This window comes from Chelmon rostratus, chromosome 23 (genome assembly GCF_017976325.1).
Source record: "Chelmon rostratus isolate fCheRos1 chromosome 23, fCheRos1.pri, whole genome shotgun sequence".
In the NCBI taxonomy this organism is placed as follows: Eukaryota; Metazoa; Chordata; class Actinopteri; order Chaetodontiformes; family Chaetodontidae; genus Chelmon; species Chelmon rostratus.
In genome coordinates, this window is record NC_055680.1 from 13721841 (window position 1) to 13742270 (window position 20430).

Genomic DNA, 20430 nt, shown 5'->3' on the forward strand with positions numbered 1-20430 from the left:
AAGCCTTTTGGGGACCATAAAGTTTTACTGCACTCAGCGCCCGATGAGATAGAGGAGAAAAACACTTTTTAAAAAACCCCATTGCAAACAGTTGAGGTTTTCTTGAGCGGCACACGAACGCCCCACAGCTCTCATAAGTGAAATTCCTGCTGACGCTGCAGCTGCTGCACCCCCCGCGGATCTGAGTTACTCACCGGACTGAAAGTGTCTCGACCCAAACTGCCTTTGCTGTTCAGGCTGCCGATCTCCGTCTGCGAGCTGGACTGGGACATTCCTTCAAAGAACGGCCTGAACGCACGCAGACAGATGCAGAAGAAAAACTTCAGACAAATTATCACAGCAGACATTTTGGCTGTGGTAGTAGGAAAAACACAGGTGTTACTAATAACAAGTAGTGTGATACCAGGACACTGCAACTGAAGCAGCTAAATGGAGCTCAGCCGTCATAATTTTATCATTTGCACATTCAGACTGTGACTTATCAAAATGTCTTCAGTGAAAAATACCTCTTATCTTTATTGGTGGCTTCTAAAAAAACACATACTTGTCCATTTGTCATCCAAAAATACACTTTGACAAAAGTGTGACAGGGAAGAAAAAAACAGACTAGTCTATCGCAGTTATTTATATAGCTCCCTTGTTTTTGCATTTCAAAGCACTACATTACAAATAGAGCTATTTTGTGTGCTCTCTCATCTTGAGGCTAATAAGATAAGATAAAAGATCAGGGAGAAAGTGATAGTCTAGAGCAAAATAGGAAGTGCACAAGAAACAATAACAAGAAAGGACTAAAAATAAGTTAAACAACTTTCTGTCTGACACTTTCAGACGTTTTTCTTTTTAAACATGGATCACAGCTGTAAGTTTAGAAATGACTGCTCACCAGATTTCCTTCTTGATCCTATACTTTAAATACACGACCGGGGATTTTTTTTTATATATATATTTACTGCATTCTGATGGATTTAACTGACCCAGTTCTGGTTCATATAAACCTCGAATGAACATCAATATATGTGGATGCAGTGAGTCATTTTCACCAGCAGAGGGGGCTCTGAATCATCAATAGAGATGAATGCAGGTAGTGTGTGTGTCAGGCAAGCAGCACCGTGTTAGCACCGAAGTGTTCATAGATACGTCTAGCTAGGTGAGCACTGTAAGTGTGTGATTACTGCCATTAAATGTGAGCCTGTGCTGTTACCGTAGCTTAGGTTTGGGCGTGCTGAGGATGCTGTCGGTCTCCTCCATCTCCGGCCCGCTGTCGCTGGGGTTGTACATCTCCAGACTGTCGTAGAGCTCGTCCAGGTCCTCCTCCACCTCCTGGATCTGCTCCCTGGACACATGCTCCAGGCCAAAACCGACCTGGACGAAACACAGAGGAGACAAGTGTCCAACAGACGACATGTACAGGGTGCAAACAGACACAGGCCATGCAACTTTATTCAGTTCTGTTCACACACAAAGAAGCAATAAAAATTGGCAACAACCTGCTCCCACTTCCCCCTCATGTAAAAATCTAGTTATTGTTCTGGTTAACGTGTCCATATGGTTTTCTGTATGTGCTACAAGACATATCATTAGCAAAATAAGCAGTCATTGTCATGGCTGAGCAAACTGACAGACTGATTCAGACAGTCAAGGTTTCATACATAACAAACCAAAGGAGCCAATCCTGTCAAGTTATGGGGTGGGGCTGCTGTGAAATGAAGGGTAGCAGAGGAAAAGACAGGCGTAGCTTCTGGTATTTTGCAAGCCGAGTTTCTCTGGTTTCAAAATGATGGCAGAGACTTGCAAAAGGAGAACTGGTGAAGTTTCATCTGTTACCAAAGGATCTGAAAATGAGAGAGCCAAACTGTAGCCTGCTTTTCCCAGAGCGCAGTTTAAACATAAAACTTATACTGAAGCTGCTCCCTCCATTTATCCTGGGGACACAGCGAGTACAAGCCCACTTGTTAGCATGTTTATTTTTCTCAATAGACTGCGTCCAAACAAATCTGCAGTGTGCTAGATAACGTTAACATGAAGGCAAAGGTGCAGAAATGCATCTAATCTCTCATGAAAAAAGCTTCTAATTCTGATGAACGGTGATGAGTTTTTAGGGTTTAAATCAACGCCTGGAGAGGAACTTCGACTGAGCAGTAATAACTTCCCGTACAGAGGAGCGATATGTTGATCCCAAAAGTAATAACAAACGCAGCTTACTGCCAGTTTTCCCCCACACGGCTCTGCAAGTCTGAGATTTCACACAGTGAAAAGTGAAAGTGAAAGAAGTGAGATGTTTACATGTCACAGGGATCTGTTTAACACCAGCTCAGAGCCCAGATTCTCATAATCAGAGCACATATTTAACCAGGATACTGTAAACACTGATGGCACTTACAGTATATACACCAACCTATAACTGGGTTTGAAACAGTATTCTTCATGCATGCAAACACAGGCGGATACAAGTATCTATATGTATAAAGGTGAGACTGAGTACAGTGAGAAATGCTTTTTATCTTTATTTAATATAAAATCTCACAGGCAGACTCCATTTCCTGATAGAAGACAGTGAAAGGTGGTTGAAAGCACTAAAAAAAGTGAAGTAAGTGGACCTTCAGTTAGGATTATTTTGTCAAACTGAGCCATATTGTTCCAGAGGGTTTATAAAGTCCCTCTGTTACAACCTTATAACAACAAAAACAGGAATTAACGTGGATCGTCAGCACCAATACAGATCCAGTATGTCCGACTGGTGAATTACTAACACCTCTACAGGTAATTAGAGGGATTGGCAATAACAGTAATAGTAATATGTGTGTCGACCTCATCTCTGGAAGTTGTCTGTAGGGGTGACGGATGTTTAAAACAGACTGTTTGGGTCGTCTCTGCTTTAAAAAGTTGGATTAGCTGCATTTAAAGCGTGCATGATTCTCTGCTTGTGTTTCTTTCATCGTGTTCCCAAATCTCAGCAATTAACTCGCTGAACACAACATTACCATTGTCATTTTTAAAAGAAAGATAAAAACTAATCTCTTCTAGCACTTGGCGCATGTGATGTCTTTGTTGTGAAGCACTTTGAGCTGCATTTCTTGCCTGGAAGGTGCAGTTATTGTTGTAATAAACTGGAATTATATGTCTAATAAGGTCGGCAATGGTGCCAAAATTTATCCAGTGCATCATGCAGTGCTTCATCAAGTAACACTTAAAAGGAATATTGGGAATATTTATAGCAGGTATCATAATAGAAGCTGTAATCTTGTTGTGAAGAGGTAGCAGGAGAAGTTATGGTAGAAGTTATCTGTATAATAAATAATAATAAATTCAATAAACACTACATGATTTAGCAAAACACAAAGAAAATAAATGACAAGAAGAAACACAAAAACACAAATATTTTGGCTCAAATTTGGATTAAGAATGACAAAAACAGGTGGGAAGCAACCACACGAAGCCCACCATGTTCATACAAGAGAAACACTCACATTAACATACACCCAAACAGACTCAGTGTGAGATCCAGCACACACATCGAGGTGGAAGCACTCCAGCAGCACATAAACACATCAAACACACACACACGCAGTCCCGTTCTATTTTAATCGACAATGTTTAGCGTCTCTTTTGTTGGTGTTTTTTTTGAGCTGCCAGCTGAATCTCAGTTGTTCTGCCACATTTCTCCCACACGCTTCTCCGTGTCTTTAAAGCCAAACTGAAATACATGCTGGCTTCAGCCGAACACACGCTCTGAACCTCGCACATGAAGTGGAAGTGTGTTGGGTGGGGGTGGGGGGGGGGGGGGAGTGAGAAAACAGCACCTACCTCATCAGTGACTTTAAACCTTTTCAACAAGGCGACAAACTTCTGCTTGATGTTGGGTTGCTGCAGAGAAAGAAAATAGGGAAGAGAAAAGAAGACAACATGAGAGGCTCAGGAGATGGATGCTCACATCTGTGTGTGTGTGTGTGTGTGTGAGGGAGGGGGAGAAAGAGGTGACGGGAGCGGGATGTAACAGTAACTTCTGAGCCCTCTTTTCACGCTTGGCGGCTCAAAAACAACAGCAGTTAATGGATACAGCACCAGGACATACATCTGCATGTCACAGCGGCGTCTACGCAGATGCTGCTGTGCGGGCTCGGGTGCGCCTGCATCCTGTGTTATTAAAGTGGAATATGTGAGAGCGTGAGCGCTATCGAGGTTATCGAGTCGACGCCTCCCATCGCAGATGTTCAGCTGAATAAGTACAAAGGGTGGTTTGGTATAGTACATGTCATATTTATTAAAAGCCACTCAGCGGCTCGGGGTTTTCTTCTAAAATGTTTTTTTCTAAATCTTTGCAGTTCAAAATTGCATTCATTTTCTGTACATGACCTTTGTAAAAGGCTTGAAAATATGAATCTTGGCTACACTGTGTTGTTGTCCTATAAAAGCCTGTGAATTTTATTTCTGGCCCATACCTTTTCAGACTCAAAACTGTCTTTACACCTGCAATAACTGATTTATTGGCCATTTGGTGGCTGCGGAAACAAAGCAACATTAACTTTCATTTAAAGTTTTATTTCTGGCTACCTAATGCAGTCCAATAATCACCCTCCTTTAGCTCTGTTTTTGGTCTCCACCACCTCCTGGAGGAAATATCTGTCTCTTCCGCTGCTCAATGCTTTGCTGTGTTCATCGGCTTGTTGCTAACTGTGTCTGTGTGTTGTTTGGTGCTGAGCAGGCAGTACAGTGGGTTTTTACAGCTTTTTCACTTTGTTTTCCACTGCAGACAGTACTCTTAAACGTAGGCCAGATTGTTACGGGGCTTCAGGGCTAACATCCTTCACTTTTCCAGCAGACAAAACAGACAAGACTTCACTGGTCTTGAGAAGAAGCAGCACTTATTAACTGACACACTGTAACCTACACTGTACATTTACTGCCAGTCTGACATCTTACTGCTAACTGTGCTACTGCGCTAGGTACCTCGACAGAGGGTTAACAAAAAAAGACTGTTATGTGAGCGGTGAGCCAAAACAGTAAAGTTGCAGCCGGGCAGCTTAACAATGAGCTAAACTTGCAAGAGCTGGTTTAAAATGCTCTATAAGGTCACTAAAATTTGAGTCCTCCACACATCTTAATCGGACAATGCTTACAACTGTGTCATAGTTGGACATTTGGGCAGTAATTTTGCAGTAATTTTGGGATTGTTTACACAGTGTATCTATCCCTTTAGTTTGTCTGCATGTATTAAGCTACTGAGGGCAATGAAGCAAATCAATGAACAAGATTGGATTCTTATATAATTTTGTGCTCAATGCGAAGAACTTTGATTTGTTGGTTATTCTACTGATATTATATACTATATCAATATAAAATGATAAATACCATGGTAAGGAGTGTGAGGATAATGGCCACACTGTTCACTCGTATACATGAGATCCACCTCGACTCTCATTACTGCCAGCACAGCATTATGATTTAGATGACTGCCGTTCTTGTAGCAGATGAAAGTGACCTTTGCTAATTTTTCTGCCAGAGAAAAAGTTGATGGGGATCCTGATTATTGTTGACAGAATGAAACATGAATTAGGTAATAACCTTATAACTGGACATCACCATTTGTCCCGTCAGTGCAGGAGGATGTGTACAAGTACGCAGGCAGTGTTCTGGACATTACTCTTAATAAAAATGGGTGAAAATCAGTAAAACAACAGACAGAAAAGCGTAATCCACAGTGGGAACACAATGGTAAATGTGTTTTTCTGCAGTGTTTCTCTTTGCTATCAATTACCTGAAAGCATTTTACTGTACATTGTGATGAACAGCATCCTCTTATGGAAGGAAACCCAGCAAACTAGCTTAAACAACAATGCTCCCTTTGAAAGGTCTGGGTGTTTCTGGTAACAATGAGCTTTGAGCACAGCTTTCATCAGCGACATGAGTGGATGTCTGAGTGGCTGCAGAGAGCTGAGGTGTTTTGGAGGTTGTGTCCCAATTTGCTGCTGGAAAGTGGAGAGGGTCGACTTCATGCTGGACTCTGGAGATGAAAATGTTTCTCTGTATGTGTGTGTGTGTGTGTGTGTGTGTGTGTGGATATGTATTACTTATGTTGTGGGGACATGAAGTCAGATTGTGGCGACTCGCCTTCCTTATTAGGACAAAACCCAAGTTCCCATAATGTAAATTATTACATTTTAGGGTGAAGACTTGGGTTAAAGTTAGGTTTTAAGCAAGTACTGGTTATTGTAAGTCTCCAAGAAATGAATGGAAGTTTATGTAATGTCCCAAAAAGTGATGGACACTCTGTATGTATGTGTGTGTGTGTGTGTGTTTGCAGCACAGGGCAGAGGGTCTGTTGTAATGGCTTTTGAGTGTGTGTTTATGCTCATCATGTGTGTTTTTCAATCCCAGCAGTGCTGAAATTATGGTTATTTTTGTGTGTGTGTGTGCGTGCACGTGTGTGTGGTGTCCACAGGTGGTGGTGTTAGGGAGCATCAGTGACAGCCTCACAGAGACCTCCACAGGAGCGCTCCATTAATAGCCTGCTGAGACAAACTCCTGCTGCCAGACACACACATGCATGCACGCACACACACACACACACACACACACACACACACACACACACACACACACACGCACACACACGCGCACACTCTGCTGTCCTTTGGCAAATTGCAGGTCCATTGTAATTTTCAGGGTTGTCGACAATTTTGTGTTAATCTGTGTTCCTGCTGAGTGAGTGTGTGCGTGTGTGTGTGTGCGCGCGTGTGTGTGCAAAAGTGGTTAATGTTATTGCGAGCGCTTATGGTGACTTGTCTCAATGTTTTCTCTCTAGAAAATTGGCCATGTATCCAGAATGAGAGGGAGAAATGGATTTATAGAAAGCTAACAACAGGGGAGGAGAGACAGAGGAGCAGATAGGAGGAGAGAGAGGAGGAGAGGTTGAATGAGGTGAGGCAGATGAGGGGCAGTCCAGTCGAATCAAATCTATTTGAAAGGGCTTTTTCACGAAGCGGGTTTGCAGCAAATTGCTTTGCAGACAAAACAAGTAGGTGGAGATAGAAAAGCAGAGGAACGGGTGGATGAGGCGAGAGAGGTGTTTTTCTTACTCGGGTGATGGCGGCGTTGGAAGGGAGCTTACGCCTCGGCTTCTTCTTCCTCACCTCCTCTTCTTCGTCATATAGATACTGAAAGAGAGAGGAAGAGGAGGCTTGTGAGTCATTTTCAAGGATCTTTAGTCGAGACCAGGCGCCACTGACAGAACAGGGAGGTCAGAAAGTATCAAGACTAAAGAATTCTTCTTTTCATGAGATTTGTTAGCATTGAGAAAAATATAGCAAAATGTCGGCCTTATCTTCTAATTTCATATTTTTTTTTTATCAGTTATGATAACATTATATTCATCAAAGTGCTGCTGAGGTCTTGGGATCATGGTGGCAATGACGGAACAACAACAGGGCAAGAAGCATGAGCGGTCTGACAGGTTGTACAAAAGTCAGCCACTATATTTGGAGGTAAAGCCAAAAGCGGGCACCTCAGATGTTGATAATAATTCTTTAATGCAATAGAAAAGTGCAGCAAAAGCAGACAGTCGACATTTACAGCATGACGTTTTAAAATCATCTGATCTCTCATGCTTCTCATGTCAGAACTACAGAAAAAATGTTAACTGTAAGCTGGAATTGTCCTTTACGTTGAAACACCGGCTATGTTTACTCGCCACTCCAGTCCTGCAGCAGCTTCCCTCACCTCCCACCGCTCAGCTCCCCTCCATCCCTCCCTTTCAGGCTTTTCAATCCGGCCTCCAAAGCCTTGTTGCTCCCTTCTTATCTCTCTCCACTGTCTGTTTGCTCCTTTCACTCTCTCCTCCAATCTCTCGCACCGATGGGCGCCGATCCCCCTCGCATCCCCCCGAGCACCTTCTCTCTCTCTCGTAAGCCGAGAGAGAGAAAGTGACACAATAAAAAACCTCGAGCTCTCTGCTCGCGCTCGCACTGTTTGGGAACTTGTCCCCTGCTAAAGACAGACAATCTATTCACTCTGAATGGCAAACAAGATTTACATTTTCTAAGGATGAATTTTCCGAACTTTAACAACTTCTTTTACGAGTATGTGGTGAAAACAGCCCAGATCAGCAGCATTTATAGGCAGTAAAGCAGGTGGGATTCACTATATTTTACTACTTACCCTAGTCTGTAGTCATCAGAGTGGATATACAGTGCAAAAGAAAACTTGCATGATATCTTTTTTACATGATGGGATGTTAAGATGTCAATAAAAATGTAAATGAATGGAAATGGTGGGTATTAAAAATGGAATAACAACTTCATGTTGTACATTTTTGTACCTTATAAAGCTTAAATACCTGCAAAGCACTCTGAAAACAGTGGCCGTTCGTCACAGGACATATCAAGAACAAATGTTATGGCACTGGTTATGTGTCTTCCTAAGCTGACAAATTGACTTACGAAGGCCAGAGTGACCGTGATTGTGCGCCACACATTCACAGACGTACCTGCCCGTGAATGGGGTCGTCGCTGCCTTCCTGCTCTGACGAGTAGCTCTCTTCCTCCTCTTCAGAGTAGTTGTCGATGTCTGGGGAGCGATCTGCAGAGACAGGGGACACGTGAAGAACGGGGACACGCTGGAAGAGAGGAGACAGATGTGGTGAGACCATGTGCTCACCGGACATCTTTGCTTTGGGTCCCTCATGGTCGATGGGCTGGCTGGAGAGGGAGTAGACCCGGATCTCGGCGACGGGCACCGAGGCGTCCTTGAGCTGGCTGTGGAGCCCCAGGACCTGGGCCCCCTCGCTGGGGTGCTGCATCACCTGGAAATGGGAAAAAAACAGACACAGAGTTGCATGAAATACATACAGCCTACATTTACAAAAAGCACATCAGATGAGGTGACGAATGCTTTTCAACATGGAAAAACAGCAAATTGCTGGCAGCAAAAAGTCAGATATCATAATGTTGTTGTCCGCCTTTAAAACCTTTAGTTTACAGCCTGTAAAACCTGGAAAAAACACAATTTAAGGTATATAATAAAAGCAAAAAAATCCATGCAGTAGGAATAGAATATTATTTCATCATCTACCTCCAATCCAGGTTATAAAAAGATTTATTGAGAATACTGAGAAGAGGCATTCAATGTCCTTGATGGAGTTTCAGTCTGAAAATAAGAAAGATACTGGGTTCTATACATTTTTCTATATTTTCCTTAATTTATTTTTTATTTTTATCTTTTCATATTTTTAGTGTAAATGTTCCCATTTTCTATCTATTTTTCTTGACTTTTGCAGCAAATGCCTCTTACTTTATTTTTACTCTTTTTCTCTTACTATATTTATGCTGTTATGCACCAAAACACAAAGACAAATTGCCCGTGTGTGAAAATTCACTTGCCAACAAACAATTCAATTGATTCAATTGTCTTATTAATTACGATTTTTGCCTCCAACGATTGTGAAAACAAAACGATCAATGTTTTGTCTTGTGTTATAGATCCTTTCGCTCCTCCCTGAAAGCCCCAAACTCCCTCTCAGCCAGACTGTGGCACGTTCAGCTCAGCTCACCGCAGTCGAGTGAGCCTTTCGATTGTTAAAAACCTGGTCAAACCAGCTGCTGCTTGGATTTATGGCACGGGTGCTTTTAGCGGCCAAAAAGGACGCGAGTTGCATTTCGTCAATCCTTTCTCACATTTCATACACCAAATAAAAACAACATTGCGGTACACATTATATATTAAATAAGTCTCCATATTTAACATATTATATACCGTGTTATGAATAAATGCATGTATTCTGTAAATAATCATGATTTCAATATTGACCATAATAATTCTGATTATTTTGCCATTGAGCAACCAATAATAAACCCTATTGTACACATGGTTTGAGCTGATATGCTCCAAAATGGAACCTTTTTCTAGGACGAGGAGCATCTGAATGCCAAAATACTAGCATGCAAATGGATATGAGACAATATTGAAGGAATGGAAGTCAGATCTGCAAACTTCTAACAGAAAAGTCAGGAAAAAGAGACTTATTTCCAGTGTGGTCTGCCTGGACACACAGCAGGTATTACCACTGGATGTGATTTAACTCAGAGGAAGAGGAGACAGAGGAAGAGAGAGACTCTGTAGACTGAAAGAAACACAGGCTAGACAGCAGAGAGGGAAGAAATGAGGACGGACATGAGGCAGATGTTGAGAAGAGCGTGATAATGGAACGAGGAGGAATAGGAGGCTGAAGGAGATAAACAAAAATAGCAGCCAGGGATTAACAAAACCGGAGACTGTCACCACGACGACAGAGAAAACATGAACATGTGAGGCAGCACATTTCTCTCTGCGGCAAACAGCAGCATCACATCTCCTGTGTGCGTGTGTGTGTGTGTGTGTGTGTGCATCTAACTGACACCCAGCCTCTCTCAGCAGTCTGGTCACACTCAGAGAGTTAATGAAGTCTGAGCAGCTTGTTACGGAGGCAGCCTTAGCCACACGTTAAAGACCGACACTACTGCTATACGTCCATTCGCGTAGATGACGTTCAGATGCTGTTGCATTCTAATGCTTCACGCTGCAGCTAATTTTAACCAGCTTCCAGTCAGTAAGACAATTATGCAAATCTGACGAGGCAAACACCACCAAGATGCAATATGCATATTTAACAAGAAACACTGGTGGATTTTTTTTTCTCAGTCTCTAATGAAGAGACTAAATCTACTGATGGATTTGCAGCAGGTTCATCTCCTAAAACGCTGCCACCACTTTTTAAAATCCATTAAAAAGCGCTCACGGAGACCAACTGCTGCCTTGACCGATGCAGTGCAGGGAATTCTTTCTAAAACATACTTTTATCACGCAGATAATTACAGTGTTTAAGTGCGACTATTTTCACTTTCCATCACTGCACAGCATTTAGCGTTCCCAGGTGGATGTGAGGAAGCAAGAGGAAGTCTGAGCCAGAGGGAGTTGAAGTTATGCAAATACTAGTTAAATGGAAAAACTCAAAGATAGCACGATGCTGCGTAATTAAGTCATGTTAGGGAAAAAATGCAATATGAGTGTTTGTTAAAAATAATGACCCTCGCAGCTGTTTTTAAAGTATTTTTGAGGACACGTGCTGGTGCTGGCCATTTGTCAGCATCATAAAAGCACATGCACGTCATTTTTATCATTTCTCATTTTTTATGTAATCTCACATTTATTTCTTCAGCAGTGACTTCATGGCGCACATAAAAATAAGCAGTGATAACTTTTTAACAGCCTCCATTTAGCAGTGGCATCATAAAAACCTGAAACTTTCAAAGTAAGACGATAATGTGCTGAGTTTACATCTTTTTTCCTTTTCCTTTCTTTATAGTGAGTGTGCAACCGACAATTCCCATGTATTCTGCCTTCAAATGGATTTATAACTCAAGCAAGGGTTTACTGGGTTAGACACGGGTTTTAATTAATGAATTAATTGTATTCATACAAGGCAATGAACAGAGGGTCTGCAGTGTAGTGGTTTTTGGAGACAACTTCTATTCCTTTTAGTTGTTTTCACTCAAAAATCTCCACCAACATCAGCCAGTCAGTCTCCACATGGGATCTCTGTTGTTGTCGTGGCCCCAAGGTGAAGTTACATGTCAGTTACTCTTAACTAGAGCTGCAACAGTTGGTCCAGTAATCTACTGAAAGTCCCTGAAAGGAATCAACTGTTCTGGTAAACCATCGTTGCATCGAGCAGAAATGTCAAACATCTGCTGGTTCCAGCTCCTCAAATATGAGGTTTGGCTGCTTGTTGCTATCTTGTATGATGGTAAATGAAATATTGTTTGGTTTGGACTGTTGGTTTGATGAAACAAACAACTTAAGGACTTTGCGAAATTGTGATGGGCATTTTCACTACTTTTTGACATTTCATAGACAAATTAATTGAGAAAATAACGAGCAGATTAACTGATAATGGACATAATCATTAGCTGTAGCTCTACCCTGAATCCAGCTTCACACTACATCTTGGTATGTGACAGATAAACAGAGAATCTGTGCTTCATAAGAGTTGAAGTTTATTAATTTTCAAACAGGTTCAACAGTTCTTCCTCACAATACCTGCTGGGTCAGTGGAAACTACCTGTCACTGGAGAAGCACAGGAATAGGAATGTATGAACTGAAAACCTGCGTGTGTCCCCTATAGCATATTATTTTTCTGACACACACACACACACACACACAGGTCTGGGAGAATACACCAGCAGAGTTCATTCTGCAGAGACTTTTACTGCTCCTGTGAAGGAAATGAGTTTGAAGCTTTCATGCATTAGAGTCTGTATTTGTGTCCTTTGCCCTCTGTAAAGCACTTTGCAGCTGAACCCGTCTGCTGAAAGAGCTTCATGAATAAAATGTGACTTTATATCCCGAGCAGAGGCAGCAGGCATCACACAGACTGGAGCAACGACTGTTCTAGATTTTAAAAACGGCAGTCTGGCTTCACAAGAATCGTGTCTTTATTCATATCAACTTATTCACCTGTTGTATTTGGTTTAACCCGCTCTTGATAAAAGCCTGATCTAAATGCCGAGTGTGCAAACATCCTGGAGACCAAACCTAGCTCTTGATCAAGTCTTTATTTACGTCCTTTCCTTTCCATAAAGTCTTTTGTGGTGAGCCAGTTTGTTCAAGGTGTTTTTGGCCCACCAGGCATTCGTAAAGCACAAGGAACATCCACGTGTACGCGCACGAGTACGGACACGGCCATTAATCACAGCCCTTTTATAAAGGTTTCGCATTGTGAGAGACGGAGAACGCGAGGAGCTTTTTGGCAGAAGAGGCTAATATTTAATTGAAAGTTTGATTTACGGCGACATTTATGGCGGCTGAGAAGAGAACGCTGGGCCAAAGACCAGAACGCGATTTTGAAAAGTGCACTTGCTTGAATTGAGTTGAAGGTTAAATGAAGGTTAGTGCTAAATAAGTTTTGAATAAAAGTTTCCAAACAATAAAGGAGAAATGTGGAGGAATAGACCTGCAGGAGAGAAGACCACTCCCTTTATTCTGGGTGATATTATCTTGACGTGACGGCACAGAGAAAGCTAAACTGAGACTGGGCTGCAGCAGGAGGCAGAGGCTGCATGTCGAAGGGAACGAGCCTGTGACCGGTAGTTTGTTGGGTGAAGAGCTCAGATCAGCTGGGACATTTGTCCGGCTGAAGAGGGTGAGACTCCGCTGACTCAACAACTCACAGCTGACGTGCCCTCAAACACGCAGCTCAACCTCCATCTGCTGCTGTTGGAGGTGCCCGGCGCTGGAAACACACAAAAATGTACCGAGCAGGAGCTTCGAGAGATGAATTTATGCAGCTTTTCCTCCACCTACCTCGCAACCACAAATCATGCATTCATTTGGAAAATACTTTTAAGTGCAAATGTCCTACACTTGTTACTATGGATAATGTGTGCAAATGAACTGGTTTTCGGTTGTTAGACTTTAACCAGATGAAATACCAAGATTATTATTATTTGTTGCTTCTTGAAGGATATGTCAGAAGAGGGTGTTAAATTTAGTTTGTGGTTCAGGCCTTCACCTTTTGCACCCTCTAAATTGTATTCCCACCCCGCTTTTATTGGTGCAGTTGGTGAGAGGCAGGGGTAGATGATGGTAGTGTGGCAATCGGCAGTTACATGTGGCATCTAGGCCTGTGTTAGCATTGTAGCAGCTAACAATAGCTAAAGCGGTGGTAGTATGATAGTATCTTAGCAGTTAGTACTGGTAGCTAGCAGTTAACATTGACAGTATAGGTGAATCTTGCTTTATTGTCTTAGCAGGTAGCAGTTAGCACTTAACATTAGCTATCGGAACTGTATTGTCTTCTTCTGTTCTTCTTAGCGGTTAGCATTAGCATTAGCAATAGGTAAATTATAGCATCGGTACTGGCCACTACCTGGAGCATCTCTGGGTCAGTTGAACGTGGCGGTGCTGTTTGGATTGTGTAGGAGCAGTGTGAACTGGCACTAGGGGGGGTGACTCTGGGACGCCAGAGTTCACCGCCTACCCTCCTGGAGGTGTAGTGGGACGAAATAGGCGAAACACTGTTGAAGGGAGGTTTCCACCTGATGACCCCCAGAGACGTGTTAGGAATCACTGCTCTTTGGCATGTATAGAGGCAGATTAGAGCTCCAAGGTTCTTCACTGAGAATGAATCCTCTTTTTGAGCACAAGTATTGTGTTTAAATTAACTAAATTACAGAAGCAGATTATTTATCTCCATGTTGCAGCTCGGCGTCAGATTGCTTAAGAGTTGTCATGATACCTCAGCCATGTTGATAAGTCCCAAGGCCAGCGTCTTGTAGCCCAGGATGGTCCGGTTCTTGTATCGCTTCCGTCGCTGCAGCATGATCTGAAGTTTGTTGGCATCCCTCTTAAGGAAGTGTGGATACTGTAGGTATAAATACACACAAATACACACATAAGCAAACACGGATAGCATACTAATAAGCGTGATTGACTTGCTGGACAGGTTCAGATGCAGACTAATAAAGCGGTGACATTTGTTTCCCAGGCCATGATAATTAGGCCGATCACACCTGCTGACCTGTCTCCGGCGTCCTGAAGTGTTGAACCACTTCGTCACATCCGAACTATGACATAACCCATCATTAAGGATCTCAACGGCTGCACTATAAATGGAACAAAACCGACTCCTGTAACAATGTTCAAAGCCATGAAAGCGCTCTGTTCCCCTGTTTTAATAGGCTTCCTCTCTGCAGTGCCGCTGCTGAGGAAAGTTAAATGTATAATGTATAATGTCTGGCTCACTGCACTCGCTAAGATCCAGAGAGAGAAACTCCCTGACCTTTTAGCAGCATTTAGAAACATGAAAATTGGAAAGGATAATTTAGAGCAGAAGAAACCCTACTGGGAATTACATTAACCATGCTCTGCCTGATGCACAGAGGTAGTGAATGGAAAACTCTGTGTGAGTGTTGTTGCATGCAGGGATCTGATGTTTATTACACGCAGCGTCTCTGCACCTGCACAACATTTTTCATGTTTTAGGAAGCAAAAGCAAATGAATAGATTCGGATTTGGATCAACACTGTTAATGACAGAGTGGGATACTTCACGCAAAGTTGGAGAACTGAAATACTGTTTATCATTTGAGGGTTGAGCCAAAAATAGTGCACAGCTACAAACACATTTTGAAAATCTCATGTGCTCTGCTTTCACCTAACTGAAAAACAGTACCTGCAAGGATCTCATGCCATTTTTATTGGATTATTGTGGCCCAAAAATTAGCTTGTAGTGACTTGTGACAATTAAATTTTCTTTCCTCTTTTCGATAAATTCCACTGACGTTTAAAAAAGAACCAAGTCAAAGTTGTTTAAGGAACTATGTCCCAGAATAGTGCAGAGGGTACAAGGGGTCAACAAATGGTTCACCCCCACTGTCGTGCAAAACACGGATGCACTGTTTTTGTCCAAGCTCATGCAGCAGCAGAGCATACCTCAGTTGGTCCACCAGGTTTGTCCGGACTGAAATATTTCAAAACCTGCTTAATGGATTTTTGGACATTCAGGACCTCTGTGATTGTCTGACTTTTCCTCTAGTGCCTTCATGAAGTTTGAACTTGACAACATGACCCTGCAAAACCAATCCCATTCCCAACAGTCTTTGTATTTAGCGCTAATTAGAAGTTGTTAGCATGCAAACACTAAAAGACAAATGAACATTGTGAAAATTCTACCCGTGTAATATCAGCATGTTAGCATGCCGATGTTAGCATTTAGCTCAAAACACTGTTATGCCTAAGTAGACTGTTTTTGCCCTTTATTCAGTCTGTAAGGTAGGCATCAACAAGTTCCAAAAATCAAATGGTTAGTTTTAGGTGTTAAGTAAAAAGTTTTAGGTTTTAAGAAAAGAGAGCAGATATCAAAACTGTTAATTTTGAATCATTTGTCTGTTGTGAGATTTCTGTTTTTAGGGTTTGAGAGTGCATTAGTAGATAGAGCTATTAATGAGGATGATTAAAATCTATTACTCCTGTTATTTTTGTCCATTTCAGTTGAAAAAAAAGTGAAAGAAGTTTTTGTTTGTTTTTGACTGACAGGCACATGGGCTCTCTGAACCCTTGTCTTTACCTGCAGGGAGAAGGTGAGCTGTAGGTCGGTCTCTGTCAGCCCTGCTGAGGACAGCAGGATCTCGTTGGAGCGCAGAATCCGCTTGGAGCCCTGAGTAGGCGAAAGAAGGAGGAGAGACGGACAGAAAAGACAAAAGAGGGAACGTCAAGAGAGCAGGGAAAGAAAGAGGGGAAAGATGGAAAGATTACTATTAGCATGCCCCAGTCAACTCCAGCAGAGTCAAAACAATGAACTCTCATCAACCGCATGCAGCGAGAGAAGCGTGGGAGCAGAGGAGGTCGGGGAGGAGGGAGGAGGCGGGCAGGAAATTGACTGATAGGAAGGAGCAGAGGGGGGAGATTGAGCAAGTGGCAGCAGAAGCAGCATGGAAGAAGAATTAAAACAGCTTACAGTGTATTATGTGCCAGAAAAAAACAGAGAATTTATTGGTTTACTCAGATAGAATACAAGATGGAGATGGGGAAGAGACAAAACAAGCCAAGGAGCACAAACTGGGAGTGGAGCCACAGCATTAAAGAGGATTTTAAATAATGTAAACTGCGAGTCAACAAAGAAATTTGGGGATTTTCTTTAACTGGGGACAAGATGGAGATGACAGAGCCCATGAAGAGGACAACACTGTGGGAGAGGTGAAGAAATAAACACTGATAAACTCTGAAATTCACATCTGAACTGTATTTTCTTACGACAGCAGGCCAAATCTGACAAAATACGTTGTTTTCTGCAGTTACCCGTGTTAGCTGCTGTCAGAAAGATGTCAAATGGCGAGAACATGAATACTGGATTTTTATTGGACACAATAAAAGAGGCTCTCTTTAAGCATAGGAAAAAAATAATTTAGGAAACTGTGGAGGAGTTGCAGAAAGTGCTTTTGCTGTAAACAACGAGGAGTCCAGACCCAGGATCCTGACTCAACAAAACAGTGGGCAAAAATGGAAACAAAACATGTGGTTTGTGGTTGATTCAGCAGCATTTCAACATCTACTGGTTTGGCACACTTACTGAAAAGGAAATTCAAGACTTTAAGTTTTGAAATACAATTTTGCTGATTAGAGCTAAAGAAATAATTGCTGAACTAACGCTGAGCTTGAAAAACTGTTGACTGAGTCACCAGCAGGACCTTATTTATTTCCAGGAAAGTTCAATCAGACGTTACATCATTCTGGTGTTTTTTTGGTTTCTTTAATTTCAGGCTTTTAATATTTTAACGATTTTTGTTTTTATTACGCTACCATTAAAACTTCTCAGGGCTAAACGAACGAAGGGACAAACAATGTCCTGTCGTCAAGGTGACCATAGAAAATGTGTTTGGGATGAACTCAGATCTTCCTCAGGACGCCTCTGGGGCGAAAGGGATTTTTGGATGTATAAATAAAATCCAAAAGCAGCTATTGACGGAGGATGCACTCAATCTATAAGAATTATATTAGCTAGTAAGCTGTTAGCAGCCAGTGGGCAGCAGAGTCCTACAGTGTGTTTGGTTAATGGAGCTAGCAGGTAAAGGAGCTAATTGCTAATGGAGCGAATAGCTTAAAGCTAATGGAGCTAATAGAGGAACTATTGGCCAGGTAGGAATTCATGGTTGCCATCCTGAACCTTTTCCCCCCACCTGCTGCCGCTGTTACTTATATTTTGTCTGTTTCATTGTTTGGCGGTAGAGATATCCCTTACCTGCAGCTTGACGGCGATAACCACAGAGGTGAGGTCTTTGTCCAGCTCCTTCAGCATGATCAGCTTCTTCAGAGTCAGGTTGAACAGCCTGTAGGCAAACACAAGGAGGACTTGGGTCAGCAGACATCGTGGTGCCTCTCTAAATGTTCATGCAACGTGATCAACAAGTCAGCAGTGGTCTATTCATGCCCTAAAGGGCTGAGCTACCAGGTTACCAATGAGTGGACAGCACACTCATTAGAAATCAACACCTACTCATATTTTTGTGCTTCTTATTCCCCTACTTTTACGATCCCCTCTGGTGAACATTAATTCTGCCTGGAAAGTGCAAAATGGATGAGAAACTTTCAAAAGGCAGTAAAAGATGACAGAAACAAACATCTCTGAAACAACTCATTTCTGACTGATGATGTGTAAAGTGGCCTTTACTGTATACTTTGTATATTACTGCAACTGCACACAATTCAATAGTGTGAAAGGTGAAAGTACAACAGCAGGAAAACTTCGTAGACCTTCATCTTTTGCTCCATATCATCAACTAAGCTTCCCAACTGTGTGAGCGACGGGATTACAGGTTCAAAACAATCATTCTGTAAATAAAAGATCACAGATTCGACTTCAAGCATAGTCATTAGTACTATCGCCCTGTCCTTCTCTAAATAAATGAGACACTGCAGGATAGGAGCAAGAGCTAAAGTTAAAAGGTTAGCAAAAATGATACCGTTACCTGGCATACAGTAAAAAGTACTAAATAAAGCAATAAAATGTCGAACCAACCATCAAGTCAGCAGTCTGTTGTAACTGAATCAATGCAACTGATGGACGAAACGCTTCCTCTTGTAACGACTTTGACGGAAATAAAAAAGTACTAATGTGTCACATGTGACCAAAACCCGATGTAGCTTTAATGAAGGCTGGATTTACTGCGGGACTGTTGTGTTTGACTGCTTTAGCTCGGTGTGCCTACCTGCAATAAACCGGCAACTGGGTGTATATGGGTGTGTATGCTCGTAACCCTGGTAATATCTCTCTAGTGGACGCTTAAATAAGGCAAAAATAAAATGAAAAGTGACATTTGAAGTGCAGCATTGTCTTTTTTTCCAGCTGACATCAGTGCACACACATAGAAAGTTATCCTGGATGTCTTCCGTTTGAATAACATTGAACGAACAGGGGCTTGTGTGTGCACAGTTTGCTCCTTAGCCACATGTTTCCTGCTATAGCATAAACAGCACAGCGCAGACACACAGACAGAAACACTGTAATTGTTCAGGAAAACAGAGACATACAAAGAAAAGACGCATGCACACACACCCCACCCAAACAGCAGCTGTGCAGCCAGGGGTCAGTCTGTTCAATAATTCATCTCCAGGGGCTTGAGAGACAGAAAGTAAACCACTAAAATAGACCTGCTGGGGCTGCCGGGAGGGAATCAGAGAGCAACAGCAAGAAAACAAAGGAAAAATACAGAGATAGTGTAGGGAAAAGGCAAAGACAGACAGGCTGACAAAGGACCACAGAGAGAAAAGAGAAGAAAAAGCCAGGGAAGGGAGATAAAGGGAAATGACAAATAAGAAAAAAAAATGATGCAAAGACAGCAATGAATACAGAGAGGAAGAAACAGGCAAGCAGTCAGACAATGGAGACAGGGAGGGAGACATGAAAATTGACAGAGATGTGGGGATGACAGAGGCTGACACAATGTGTTGAGAAAGAGATGAACAGTGTGACATTGCAAAAAAGAAAAAAGAAAAAAGGCGCTTCTGTGCTGGAAGGGAGAGAAAATTCACTATAATCCTACAGTGTGTATTTAACAAATACGGTAACCACGAGTGATGATACCCAATTAACCATTTAAATCGTCCATCAAGTGAAAACAGCTTGGCTCGCTGGTTGCAGCTTCTCAAACGTGAAGATTTGCTGCTTTTCTGTGTTTTATAGTGTGTTGGGTGAATAAAACAAGCGTTATCAAGGTGTCATTTTGGGATCAGGTAGATATTTTTCACTGTACTTTCTTAAAATCGCTAATTATGAAAGAAAGGATATGAGCTGGTTCAGACAAACAACTTGAGTCTGCTGATATACTCTTCTCACTGCAACAAATGGTGTGTCCAAAGCAACCTTTGCTATAAGCTGTAAGCGCCATGCTCACTGTGACTGGAGCTGCCTCTGAAATCTTTCCTGCAACTGCTGCAAAAACTTTCTGCCACTGCTGCTGTTTATATAATCCATTCCACATGATCCGGGCGAAAAGAGTAGCAAAAAACCCAATACAATCAATAACAAACAATCACCACAGCTCTACATAGATCAAGAGTCTAGACATGCATCTAGAAGCCAGTGCCGGGACACAAACATGTCCACTCAAACTTCTAATGCAAGCTTTAATGACAACTCTAAAGATTAAAGGGAGGCAGAGTGGACAGAAAAATTGCTTCCCTGTTCCAAACACACCTCTCCAGCCTCAGCTCCCTCTCATCTCACCTGGGCCGTCCTCCAAATAAACCCCATTTGCTGCCTTTCATCTTTCTTTCAGCGCTCGAGTCCCAACGCCGAAATGGACAAGTGGCCCGACAGCTGACGCAACTAATCTAACACTCTGCGACAAACAGCGAGAGCCTTTCTCCTCACTCCCGAGGCTTTCTGCGCAGGATCAAAGTGGC

General features: G+C 42.3%; 1 protein-coding gene across 2 annotated transcripts in view; it reads right to left on the minus strand.

Moving 5' to 3' along the window:
- Nucleotides 1-20430, minus strand: part of LOC121626224 (phosphofurin acidic cluster sorting protein 1) — a 64212-nt gene that overhangs the window by 13059 nt on the left and 30723 nt on the right. For both annotated transcript variants that reach the window (XM_041964575.1, XM_041964574.1), the window contains exons 2-10: nt 17768-17855; nt 16097-16186; nt 14268-14393; nt 8653-8797; nt 8483-8574; nt 7077-7154; nt 3805-3864; nt 1202-1362; nt 195-288 (exon numbers count right to left, since the gene is read on the minus strand). In XM_041964575.1, the coding sequence (XP_041820509.1) occupies nt 195-288; nt 1202-1362; nt 3805-3864; nt 7077-7154; nt 8483-8574; nt 8653-8797; nt 14268-14393; nt 16097-16186; nt 17768-17855 (934 nt within the window). The remainder of the gene's footprint in view (nt 1-194; nt 289-1201; nt 1363-3804; nt 3865-7076; nt 7155-8482; nt 8575-8652; nt 8798-14267; nt 14394-16096; nt 16187-17767; nt 17856-20430) is intronic.